This window comes from Mercenaria mercenaria, chromosome 8 (assembly GCF_021730395.1).
Source record: "Mercenaria mercenaria strain notata chromosome 8, MADL_Memer_1, whole genome shotgun sequence".
NCBI lineage: Eukaryota > Metazoa > Mollusca > Bivalvia > Venerida > Veneridae > Mercenaria > Mercenaria mercenaria.
In genome coordinates this window covers 59,948,250-59,961,891 of record NC_069368.1, presented here as the reverse complement: position 1 = coordinate 59,961,891, position 13,642 = coordinate 59,948,250, and the positions used below count along the sequence as shown (strand labels likewise).

General features: G+C 32.8%; 1 protein-coding gene across 8 annotated transcripts in view; it reads left to right on the top strand.

Annotated features, from left to right (window-relative positions):
- The window catches only part of LOC123565313 (peptidyl-glycine alpha-amidating monooxygenase-like), an 82,398-nt gene extending 69,615 nt beyond the window's left edge, over positions 1–12,783 (top strand). For 6 of the 8 annotated variants that reach the window (XM_053550074.1, XM_053550073.1, XM_053550071.1 and 3 more), the window contains one exon: positions 1,285–12,783. In XM_053550074.1, coding sequence (XP_053406049.1) covers positions 1,285–1,463 — 179 coding nt within the window. In that variant the 3' untranslated portion in view covers positions 1,464–12,783. The remainder of the gene's footprint in view (positions 1–1,284) is intronic. The other 2 variants (XR_008372075.1, XR_008372076.1) reach the window with 2 other exon arrangements.
- The last annotated feature ends 859 nt before the right edge of the window (positions 12,784–13,642 follow it).

The window sequence follows — 13,642 nt, the reverse complement described above, 5'->3', positions numbered from 1 at the left end:
CAGCTAAAACGCTGAAACACAAGTTTTTTGTTTAAGCAGCATGGATTTAAATGTGAGCTGTTGAAACACAGCTCTTAGTTTTCTAGCCCATGTTTTGGATCAGCATTGTCAAGTAATTGTGTACTTATCCACCAGCCATCTCTTCTTATTGTTGAGTAATGTATACTGGTTAATGTTGAGCCAATATCTTCTTCCTTTGCGGTGTGGTGAACTCAAGCTTCTACTTGTGATGTAGAAATTTTTATGTGGGAAAACCATCCAGCTGGCTCATTGAAAGTTGTTGGTTCAGTGGGCCCTGAGTGCTTGACACTGCCTGGAGGAGCACTTGCGTTCTTAAATTTAGGTCTATTTATGAACATACTTTAAAATACATCAATTATATAGTCAGACTGTTCAATCTGATGTTTGTAAAGGCCATTTTTCTTGATCTTATCCTTTCACCATTTGAAGTTACTAACTGCATGCAGTGTGGAGAGAAAGGTTTTCTAATTTTATGGTGTTTTACAAGTTTTCAACTTGGTATGAGAAAGTTTTTGTTAGATAGTTGTCATTAACAGAATTTTTATTTAGCACAAAGGGCCTGTTTCAGTTTATCTCATCTTATGAAATGAATAGCAAAATATGGATAGACTAAAATACTATGTACTCATTAAATAAACAAAACTTGTAGCTTGTTTGAATAGAAATCACATATCAATGTTATGGTGGAAATAATTAATCCTGAATAAGAGACATGTGAAAAGTCAATTTTGTATGAACATGTACATGTTTTGTTTTCTGATCAGACATATGATGGTTTAAAAGCAAACCAAATGTATTTCCATAAAAATTATTCAGTAGGAAGATAGATGTTTCATTACATCAGTAGAACTTTATTCATCCTGTTCTGTAATTATTTACTTTAGATAATGCAGCTTTGATGAAATGTTTTCATTTTGTAAGCACATAGCGAGGGTTCAGCGCAATAAGGGCGTATCTACATATTATTATTATATGTAGGTACGCCCTTATTGCATTTAACCCTCGAATTAGGTGATTTTCAGATGTTTATAGACCATTATGAGACTCAGTGACAGTTTTTTTTTTGCAGCAGCAGTATAACCTTTTCACAATAAACATGTAGTTAGGAGTTGTTTTAAGAAGTTATCTTTATTCACAGATAGCCATTAGCCAAGATTTGACAGCTTATGTACAGGTACTATACCGGTAGATTAGATAGTGACATTTTTTGACAATTTCTCTGACCAGCATAGATGTTGTAATTATTATTATTCTTTTCTGCAGGCCGATTCAAGAACTGCCGTCGTCGCTCAGGAAAGAAGTCAGTGTTCAGTCTCGGTAATTTCTTACATTCCCACAAAGGATTTGACAGGTTAAGTACGGAAGACGATGATCATGATTATGACAATGTTCTTGATGATGACTCTGATAATGAAGAGTTTAATATTGTCAGGAAAGCATAGTTAGTGATGATGGCAACATTGAGTGTGTATTTATTTTTGAAATATGTTGAGTGGTGTGTGAAAAGTAGAAAATGGTTGTGTTTTTAATATTGATGACTTACAAGAGAGTGCTAGATTTATTTTTATTGAAACTAGTCCATGATGTTCATAATATATTATAGGTTGAGCTTACTTGAAACTGATGTTTAGGCTTAAACTTTAGGTGATTGTTTTAAAAGTATTTTTTTGTCCCAATTTTATTTTCTTAAGAAATTACCATGCTATCTGATGGAAGCAGACTTTCATTTGTGAATGAACTCTAGACTAATTTATTTATTAGTCCCCTACTGGTTAAAAACCAGTTTCGGGGACTATAGGAATGCGCTTTTCCGTCATTTCGTCTGTTTGGACATCCGCAATTTCGTGTCCGGTCCATAACTCTTGTCATCCATGAAGGGATTTTAATATTACTTGGCACAAATATTCCCCATGATTAGACGACTTGTCTTGCGCAAAACCCAGATGCCTAGCTTAAAGGTCAAGGTCACAATTGGAGGTCAAAGGTCAACAGGGCTTTTTTCCTGTCCGGTCCATAACTCTCCCATCCATGAAGGGATTTTAATATCACTTGGCACAAATGTACCTCATAATAAGACGATATGTCATGCACAACTTTCAGACACCTAGCTCAAAGATCAAGGTCACACTTAGCAGTCAAATGTTAACATGGCATGAACAGAGTCTGTTTCTTGTCCGGTCCATAACTCTGCCATTCTGGGATTTTAATATTACTTGGCACAAATGTTCCCAATGATGAGACAACGTGTCGTGCGCAAAACTTGGACCCCTAGCTCAAAGGTCAAGGTCACAGTTGGAGGTCAAAGGGCAATAGGGTTTATTTCCTGTTCAGTCCAGAATTCCGTCATCCATCAAGGGATTACAATATTACTTGGCATAAATGTTCCCTATGATGAGACGACGTGTCATGCACAACACCCAGAACCCTAGCTTAAAGGTCAAGGTCACACTTCAAGATAGGATTTTTTTCCTGTCCGGTCTATAACTTTGTCATGCAAAACAGGAACAGAACAGAACATATATTTTATTAGATTTGTACATAGTACATCATCAATATAAATTTAACATTTACATTACATATAGTGTAACATCACGTGTGACTGTATGATAAATTATAATAAAAAGCAGTTTACATAGAGGATGATCATATTTTGCTAGACATTTATGATAGTATTTCTAATTTCTAAACTTTCTTTAACACATTTTGCAAATTTGTATAATAGATATCTGTCAGTAGTTTGCAAAAGCTGAATACATTTGAACATTATTGGTCGTACATAAAAGTATTTCTTTATATATTTCCTACGTAAATTACTGTAACAAGGACAAATTAAAGTGAAATGATACTCATCTTCGATATCATGGGTATTACAACATTGGCAATGTCTCGCATTTCGTGGCAGTCTGTTTCTATTAAAACGACAAGTTTGTATTCTGAGAGAATGAGCAGATAGTCTTTATCTAGAAACGAAAAATCTTAAGTTACCTGGTAAAATATCAAGATAAATTTCATATGACAAACTTGTTTTACATTATAAGTACAGTTCTAACACCTTGCTGTTTTGAATGGAGTTATGCCAGTCATGCATGTAATTATCAATCAATCTTTGTTCAGATATGTTAGGGAATGTTTTATAATCTATGTTATCACTCTGTATAAAACAGTCAGAGAACCCATATGTGTCTAACAATCATTTGACATTTGATAGCCAATTTTTACAACCTTTAGAGCAGTCAGAAACATTTTGCTCATAAATCCTTTTCAATATAATATTGTCTGTATCTAACGACTTACACCAATATCTAATTACCCTAACATATCGAGAAATATACAGAGGATATCTCCCTAATTCACCATACACACCAGCATTACATGTGCTTAATCTAACCTTAAAAATACTTTTACAAAGTTTGAAGTGAATACGCTCCATTTCTTTAGATTTAGTACAACCCCAAACCTCAGCAGAATAATTTAAGATAGAGCCGACGAAAGAGTCAAATAATTGGCATTGGAGTTTAGGTTTTACATCATATTTTTTACAATTGAGCATCAGTACTTTCAACGCTTTTAGTGATTTGCCTGTTAGATGTTCTAGATTCATTGAAAAATTACCAATATAGTTGAAAATGGTACCTAGATAATTAAAATGATCTACAGTTTCTAAAGACTCTCCCTTATAGAACCACTTCTCATTTGCAAGAATATTGCCTCTTTTTCTAAATACCACTACCTTAGTTTTATGGGTATTAACTTCTAAACCCCAGAGAGAACAATAATCAGACAAACTATCTAGACTATTTTGTAGGTCTTCAGGTGTTTTTCCCAGAATTTCCATATCATCAGCAAATAGCAACAATATTAAAACAATATCATCAAAAAGCAATCCAGAATCAATATTACTTTGTAAATGTAGTTCTGAGTCTTCAACAAATAAAGAAAAGAGCAGAGGCAAAATTACCTCCCCTTGACGCAATCAGACTGCACAGCTGAAGAAATCTGAGTATGTGTTACAACATTGTACACACGATTTCACCTTTTCATACACGTCTTTAATAATGCGTAAAATTTTACCTTGGATACCATTTCTGTATAATTTAAGTCACAAGCAGTTTCTGTTTATGCTATCAAAACAAGATTTCAAATCAGTAAATCCAGCATATAAAGTTGATTGTTATTCAAATAATGTTGTATAACGGAATGCAAAATAAATATAACATCTACAGTAGATTTGCCTTTTTGGAAGCCGAATTGCACATCTGAAATAATATTATTTTCACAACAGGATTTAGATATCAGTTGGCACAAATATTCCCCTGGATGAGACAACATGTCGTGTGCAAAACCCGGGCCCTAGGTCAAAGGTCAAGGTCATACTTAAAGGTCAAAGGTCAAATTCAAGATTGACTTTGTCTGGAGCGTTTCTTCTTTATGCATGGAGGGATTTTTATGTAACTTGGCACAAATGTTCATCACGATGAGACTGATTGTCATGTGCAAGAACCAGGTCCCTAGGTCTAAGGTCAAGGTCATACTTAGAGGTCAAAGGTCAAATTCAAGAATGACTTTCTTCTTCATGCATGAAGGGATTTTGATGTAAATTGGCACAAATGTTCACCACCATGAGGCACCCTTGTTTTTGGAATTATGTCCCTTTTTGTAACTATAAATAGGTTATATTGTAACTTTTTTATTACTGGCCGTAGGGAAAAATTGAGACCACTTTTCTGTGGAACAACATGCATGTTACATCCAATTTTTAGGTGTATTTTGACCTATCTCTACCTGGTTAAGAGTTTCTTGTGGACTTACATTAAAATAGATTTTTTTTTTTTTAGGATTAATTTCCCTTTGTTGTTACTATAAATTACTTGTATGATAACTTTTTTATAATCGGCCAAAAAAAATAATTCCATATTAATCCAAGTGCTTTGTTATAACATATTGTTTATATAGTACAATATTGTTTATACTTCATTGACAGATATCAGTTCATTATTTTATACTGCAGTAGAGAAAATTAGGTGCCTTCCAGTAGGGGACTTTCTATTGCATGGCAATACTTCATTCACTTGTTTTTTTTAAGCCATATATTCTGACAGTGCAGAATTCCTAGTCACCATTGAAGTTGTGTTAAGAGTGTTTTTCAGAAAATATTTGAAGAAGTATTTAAATTATCACAGTGTGAGGGCTGAGTGTGAAATTATTGTATCTTGTTCTTTGTTCACATACAGTTACAAGTTTTGCACCCAACCTTCGAAATTATAGCTTTATTACAGTGTGTTCTTTAGTTTTGATCTGTAGATTGTTTCATCTCTGAAATAGTGCTTCTTGATTCATCTAACTTGTTCATTTTTTGCATTTTTTACCCATATCTTTTTAATAATTTAGTAATGTTATGCTCAAATGAATGATCTTTCAGTTATTTTTGTATCAGTATATTATAGTACTTTTTAAATCCAACAAGTGATCTTTTAACTCAGTCAGATTCATGGCTTGGTTGCTTTTTTACCATATTTCCAAAGGACATTCTTAATGGATTTGATTGGTTAGGGGCTCACAAGCTTTTCAGGTATAAGGTTTCATTGTAAGGGGTATGGCATAGGATTTCAGGTATAAGGTTTCATTGTAAGGGGTATGGCATAGGATTTCAGTTTCATTGTAAGGGGTATGGCATAGGATTTCAGTTTCATTGTAAGGGGTATGGCATAGGATTTCAGTTTCATTGTAAGGGGTATGGCATAGGATTTCAGTTTCATTGTAAGGGGTATGGCATAGGATTTCAGTTTCATTGTAAGAGATATGGCATAGGATTTCAGTTTGAATCGCATTATTTTCCTTCATTCCTAATTTTAAACTTTTTGTCTTGTTGCACATTTCTGAGGAAAGAAGGCTAAATAGAGAACTTCATTGTTGCTGAATATTTATGTAGTGCCAAATTCCTTTTATTTTCACTCAGGGTATACAGTTGGAGTTTTGAAAATGACATGATAACAAAATAATTGAAGCATTTAGACATGGTGTTATATTACAAGGTAGATTCAACAAGTGCATTCAGTATGCTTTAACCTAATGTCACTCTGATATGCAGTCCTGTAGATAGTTGCTATAATTTTAACATGTTTTGAAACAGACAAAGGTAATGAATCATGTCTGTTTGAGCATTATACACTTATTCATTTAAGTAAGCCCAAAAAGAATTACTTGAAGAATTAAACAATAACTGACTTTCAGTGCATTGCTTTTGACCTGCTCTTGCCAGATAATGATTATAAGATTGATAAGAATGAATGGGTATTTATCCTAGACCTGAAACACTTGGATGGTTTTAGCTAGGTTTAAAAAGAAAATGAATTGTTAGAATGCCGGGGCATGTGGCAGGGCGGTCAGCATCAGGAAGATTGTTTATACTTTAGCACTTCAGTTTTGGTTGAAATATTGACATGAAACTTGGCTTATAGGCAGCTTATGATAAGTCCAAGATTGGGATTGCATTTGGATGCAGTGGAATCCAGGTCAGTGTCACTGTCACTAATAATAGAAAAAAAACGGTGTCTGCTAGAATTGACATACTGTCACTAAACTTGGTGTATAGCAAGCTTATATGAAGAATTGGCTTTTTTCACTGCTTCTAAAAATCAAAAAATGTTTATTGTGCTGTATCTTTAACTTGGATTTACCTATTGGCACCAAACTTGGTGTGTAGATATTTTTTATAGAGACGAAAGTTTGGATTGTATCTGGGGGTCACTTGGGTCAAGGTCAAGGGCACTGTTACTTGAAACAGAAGCATGGTTTCTGCTGAATACATGTAACTTAAGTTAGGAACAAAATAACTAAATTAATCTGCTTACTTTGAAAATAAAACATTGGTGCAGTGAGGTAGGATGTTGGTTTGTTGTACCTTTTGCAATGTAGAAAATTTGGAGAAAAGTGGATGAGTAATGGTTGTTATCCCACTCCAGGCTTTATTTTTTTCCTTTTGTAATAAAACAACCCTTTTAAACGTCATAAGGTCAAGTTCAGTTACTAAAACAGATATTTTTCACTGGAAACATCAGACTTTAATAATGTTATGTTATGAATGACACACTGTTAAAATAACTATGTATTTCAAGCTTTTATGAAGAACTGGCTTGGGTCAATGTTACTATAAATATTAAAATTGTTTTCACTCAATATCTTTAGTTTGGGTACACCTTTTGTCACCAGACTTGGTGTGTTGATAGTATTTGTAATCAGTCTGGTCAAGGTCATTGTAACTATAAGTAAAAATGTTGTCCACTCAAAATCTTTAGTTTGGGTAGACTTGTTACCAAACCTGGTGTATAGGTAGCTTTTATAGAGACAAAGGCTTGGGTTGTTTTTCAGTCACTCAAGTCAAGGTCACTGTTACTAAAATAGAAAATAGTTTCTGCAAACTTGGAAAACCTGGTTTTGTGGCATTGCCATGTTTTTTTTGTATTTTATACTTTTTGTGGTTGGAAGATACAGTAGTTGTGTTTGCATTTATCAGTTGGTGGTAGTGGAATTTTGGGCAAAGAGTGCTTGTGGTTAGTAAATATTAGTAAAGACTAAAAGTACGTATTTGAACTGGTTCAGAGGTACTCGGTATCAATAGTTTTTACAATGGAAGAAATTTTTAATATTAAATGTTATATCTTTTGATGAATTTGGAGGTTGTAATGTTGCAGCCATTAATTCCTGAATCACATACATTCTTTCTATTTTTGTATATTATGTATTATGTTGTTACACATGAAAACATAATGATTGATGTTGTTGTTATTGCTTTGTTTTGTTGTTGTTGTTGTTCATGATGAGATCTTATTTCATAATATTCATTAACATTTAGTGAAAATAATGTTTTTCAGCTTCATATTGTTTTTTCATTGTTACCAGAGATATAATATTTTTCTTTTATCTTTAATGTACAGGAAAGCTGGATCTTTCGCCGTATTATATGCATTTACTCTCTTTCAATATACTTTGGTCATTAAACAGTTTTAGAGTCCGCATAATATATAACAATGTAACTAATCAACTTTAAGATTGTTTACAGTTGGAAAACAACATTTTATCAGCAAGAATCATAATATGTTCAATTATTGTTTACAGACAAGATTAGTTAATGCACAATATCGCTTCTAGCACCTTCATTAGGTCATAGTCTGCTTTGGGTTTGTATTAGAAATTCTTTTGACTTTGTTTAAATTGCTCACCCTTAATAAGCAGACCTTTTTTGTTTCAGTTTATCTGTACAGTTCTCAGCATTTTCCATTAGACGTGATATATTGTTATGAGTTATATATCCAGATATATTTTGCATTTAAATTTTGACAATGACACATGAGCAAAGATCCTTTGTATCCATGTAATATTTTAATGTAATACATGACAGTTTTAATAGCAGGGTTGTTAAATAAACGGAATATGGCTGCTACAAAATTAGGTCATTTATGGGTTATGGCTTGAATTCCAACAATGTCAGGATTTGTATTAGCAGGCATTATAGGTACAGTTAATGTCATTATAGGTGTTCCATGTAGTAATACGTTACAGGTAGTAACAATGAAAAGTGTTAATTTTGAATGCAGCTTTTCATAGATTTTATATATCTTCTTTTAGATTTTATTAACTATCACAACAACAGAGCCTCACTCGGGGCGTTGAATTCTTCATGTGAGGAAGCCATTCAGCTGGCTTACGGAAGGTCGGTGGTTCTACCCAGGTGCCCGCTCGTGATGAAATAATGCACGGAGGGGCACCTGGGGTCTTCCTCCACCATCAAAGCTGGAAAGTCGCCGTATGACCTAAAATCATGTCGGTGCAATGTTAAACCCAACAAAATAAAATAAATATCACAACAACAATCTTCAAGTACCATGTCGCAGCTGTAAAATGTCTCCACCTTCTTGGATTCAATATCTGTGTTATAGAATTCCGCTTAAAGCCTGTTTTAGGGGGTGTGAGGGGTGTCGCACCTGGCAGTACCTCTCGTGACCAGACTTAATCAAACTCAGTCTGCTATTATTTGCTTGGTTGCATTCTGCTTCTGAAGGATCTTTTTACGAAGAAAATACTAAAAACTACTTATTGCCGCTATAAAATGATTTTCATGGAGGTTGCTGTTATTACCAAGATTTAAATACATGGTGAAGAGTTCAAAGACATACTGAATACAAGACTTTAAATGTTGATGTTTTATAGGTCTTTTGAGCTCTTGCATTTTTTATGTTAAGTTTTTTTTAAGAAGATTATCTGTCTTTTTTGTTTAATGATAAATAGGTCTTATAAATTATCTCACTGTGAGAAAATGTTTAATACACTTGTAATTGTAGAGATAGCTGTATTAGAACAAAACCAGAAGATATTTCTTGAGGCACACCCTAAAGGCAAATTTATTTCCTTCACATTTGTTGGTTTATTTTGATGTTATTTAAGCCAAGTCAAGTCAAGTAAAAAAAACTTGACCACTCATTTCATGACAAAAAAAAATAACGAGGTGATTATTTAATATTCTATCATGACTTGATTTTATTGCCAGTTAAAAAAAGAAGATGGTCAGGCTTTGTATATTCTGCAATAAACAACGGTTTATGAAGGACAGTCAAGAGATCATTATCACACCAATTATGACATGAAGTTTCGCATAATGTCCAGTTCATTACTACTGGCATGAATTAAGTCCATTATTTTCATAAAATATTTCAGTGAGCATTTTAAGATGAAATCAGTTGATGCCTTCTTGTGGTTTATTGTCTAATTTACCATGGCTCATTATTCACATGCTTGGATATTTAACCACTCTGGCTAATGCCCTGGTAGTTGTTCAGTTCGTGCGGATCTTGAACTCTGAACCATGATAAATCAAGTGACAAACCACACGAAAGCTTTGATAATTTGATAAATATATTTTAGGCTCATAAGTCAATAAACAGTATTATAATAATTCAAACAAAGTTAGATAAGCATTTTCATACAAACGCCTTTCCATGTCAAAATATTAAATATTATATGTCGTATAATACATGTATATGATGCCCCATTAGGGCATCATAGAGTTGCATTATTTTGTATATTTTTGATGTTATTTAAATATGTTCATAAAATTGTGATTGACTGTTTGGTAAATGTGTTATAAATGTAATAAATGTTTTATTGTTTATTTTGTCATAATGTTTTATCGTCTTAAAAGATCATTGCAATAATTAAAGTTATACCTATTCTTGTTGTTTTATGGTGATATTGATAATGTGCGGACCATGGTTTTTACTTGAATAGTACATAATATATTGTTTATATTGAGTATTCTACCATTTTCTTTTAGCTTGAAAGAAATGATGTCCCATATGATTTGATAAAGTTCCGGTTTAATAAAAGTGGTTCTTATGGCAGCAAATGAGACAAATATCCTTTCAGGTATAGGGCTTTCATTGCTGGAAAATGGTCGTGTTTCTTTGTTATCTAGGCTTAAAATAACAGTCAAACTCACAGTGTAGGCAAAACACCTGTTTTCACACAGAATGTGATTGGTCAAGAGTCCAAAAGTAAAACTAAGTTGGAGACTTAAAGCCCTGCTCCGCGGCTATTCAAATTCTATTGTGTGTATGCAACCCATGATTACAATAGGTAACAGTTAACGGCCACGCGTCACACTTTAGCACCAAAACCACAGGTATTTTATATAGAATTTTATATAAAATAGACTCTATTTTGATAGGCATCACTGTTCATAGTCAGGATTTTCATGCTTTTTCAGTGACAATTCAAGGTTAAAAGGTAGGACTGGAGCAGGTCTATAATGTTGCTGAATATGGAAATACTTCATTATATTTTGATCATATTTGCAAGTACATGTAGTGTATTATTTTCAGTATGCTTTATCACCTGTATACCTGTCATTGTCATGTTACGTTGAATTTGACATTTATCAGCATTATGTATGCAAAAGTTCTGGGTTTTGACAGAAAACGGGGAAATACAGTGGTCGGAATTGTTGTTACTGGGGAATGTTGCATTTTCGATTCCAGCTAAAACAATTGTTACTAGTCAGATTTTGTTAATATTTATTGGAACATTAAAAGAATCAAATGGTGTGTACAGGCAAGAAAGTATATTACAAGGTTTGAAAAGAGAAACCAGTGGTCATTGTTGGATGTCATATTTTGTTGGCAGTTAGCATGCAGTCTAGATACAAAAATAATTCAGTCACAATCTAAATAAATGACTGGCCTCTGGATCAAAACCCTTCAAGTTTATTTCAGTGTAACAAGCATAGTATTGTTACTTAATATTTACATTTCGTCAACTGTTGGAAGAAGTTTTATTAAGGAAACCTTTCTGATAAAAATTTTCTTCTATTTTTGTATTTACACAGTTCTCTAGAGAACGAGTGTTTGTATTTACGCAGTGCAGTTTGCGTAAGTTATGGACATGTAAAAAATGTTGTTATTCATTTATTAGCTATATTGCTTGGAAATCAGGTAAAAGATGTATATTTGAACAGTTCTTAAAGTTTATAAGACAGCTGGTAACTATGTCCTCATACTGTACTGTTTGTATTTGGTGCCATATCGCAGTCACAGTGTAATTTATACTATAATAATACTGTAACAGTGTTCAGCTAAATCCTTCTTGTTGATAACTTGCTATTCTAAGTTATTGATAATTGACTTTTACTAGAAGCTGAAATCTCAAATTGAACTATATGAAATAAAACACCTAGTATGAGTTTAGTAAGTTATTTTAAAAATTCAGTTTTTTTTTGACAAATTAATATTTAAAATTGAAAACATAGATTTTCCAATATTTAAAGTGGAATTTTACCTGGCACCAGTTTTATTTTGTTTTAGTATATTGAAGTGACTTACATTGTTCTGCAATCAAAATTATCAATGCCAACCCATCAATCTTTTTTTGTATTTATATAGTCTTTAAGCTCAAAGCGATTTTCAGATATCTTAAGATACCATATACTTTTTTTGATAAAGTTTACCCATAAGCGTGAAAGTAGTGATTGGTATAAATTTACAAAATATATTCTCTACTTTGGTTGGACACACCAATATTATAATGACGTGTGAAGTTTATTCACCAGTCACAGAAAACAGTTATTTTCTTGTAATCTAAATTTCACGTAATTAAGTCATTTTGCCTCTCATTCTTTATATATTTGTTAATCGGTATCGGCTTATTATATTGACATTAACGTTATATTGCAATTTAGTTGTCTAGATATGTAGACTAAATTAACATTTTTTATGCATTTATGCACCGCCATCTTAGCAGGTTCTCACTGGCACCAGACCAGAAAGGGGAAAAAAAAACTGTACATGTTATACCATACCCCTATGTATATTATATGGTTCGTACAGTATACCTAGGGGTAGGGCATAACATGTACATGCTTTTTCTTTCTTTCTTCTCTTCTGGCCTGGCGCCAGTGCAGGTTCTCACCTTTACACATACGTATTAGCGCGGGGAAAATAGTTCATCTTAGAATGTACAACATAATGCTTTTATCCAGTGATGATCAGTTTCACGTTTTACCGATAGTTTTGATTTGTAAACAAAAAGTTATGGGTAATTTAAATTCTATAATGGCAAACATGACTGGAATTATTTGTGATACTGAATTTTCATCATGGTTATTGTTTATTGAAATGAAATATTATGTTTTATGTAGTTTCGTTTATAATGTGGTGATATGTATAAAATGAAGTTGATTATTGGTGATAAATAAAAAACGCTTGTCTTCAATAATTGTTTATTGTTTATTTTCCTCATGACACAAGAAAATTATATTTAAGTCATATACATTTGGCAGCTACCAAACAGAACGAGATCGATCGATGTATATAATATATATCTTTGGAACTTTTAGCTAGGATTAGTTCATCAGAAGTGTAAAAAAGTATAAACATCGTGACTGAATTATTTGGCGAGTTTACGAAATTTGCTTACTAGTGGAGTCTGAATTCTGTATTATTTTATTAATTTTCGTGAAGGATTTTACATCAAAGGATCTCCTTCTACTTGGTGTTAAGAATATATAAACAGAAGTATTCATATATACAAAACAGTAACAATGAATGACAACAATAGTCACGGTTTTGTCAGTTCTAGAGTTTGTATATAACCGCAACTACACTTACATTGGACCACATTGTGTGTTAGAAAAAAAGGTGTTTTTATGAAACATGAAAAAAGCAACATTCGTGTGAGGCACCATATAAAACAAAACAAAAAAAAAACAAACAACGGACACTAGAACTGAAGTTGAGAGATACAGTTCACTCCATTTACCTTACAGCTACAATAACCTGTTACAACTATGTCTTACATATAACTGATAATACACGGGTATTATGCACAAATTCCACATAAGTATAAAACTCATTTAGCACAATAATCGCTTTCCGAGTATCAATAAATAGAACAACATAAAAATTATCTCTGTTTTCTTTTTGTACCAGATTATGCCGCTGTTCGACATAACCAAGACTGAAAGATCTATGATTTTGACCTTTTTTAAGAAGACCAGGAAAATACTGGTAAAGTAAATAAACTCCTTGGACAAATGAATAAAAAATGAACAACTCTTCACCAATGTGTGGCAGAA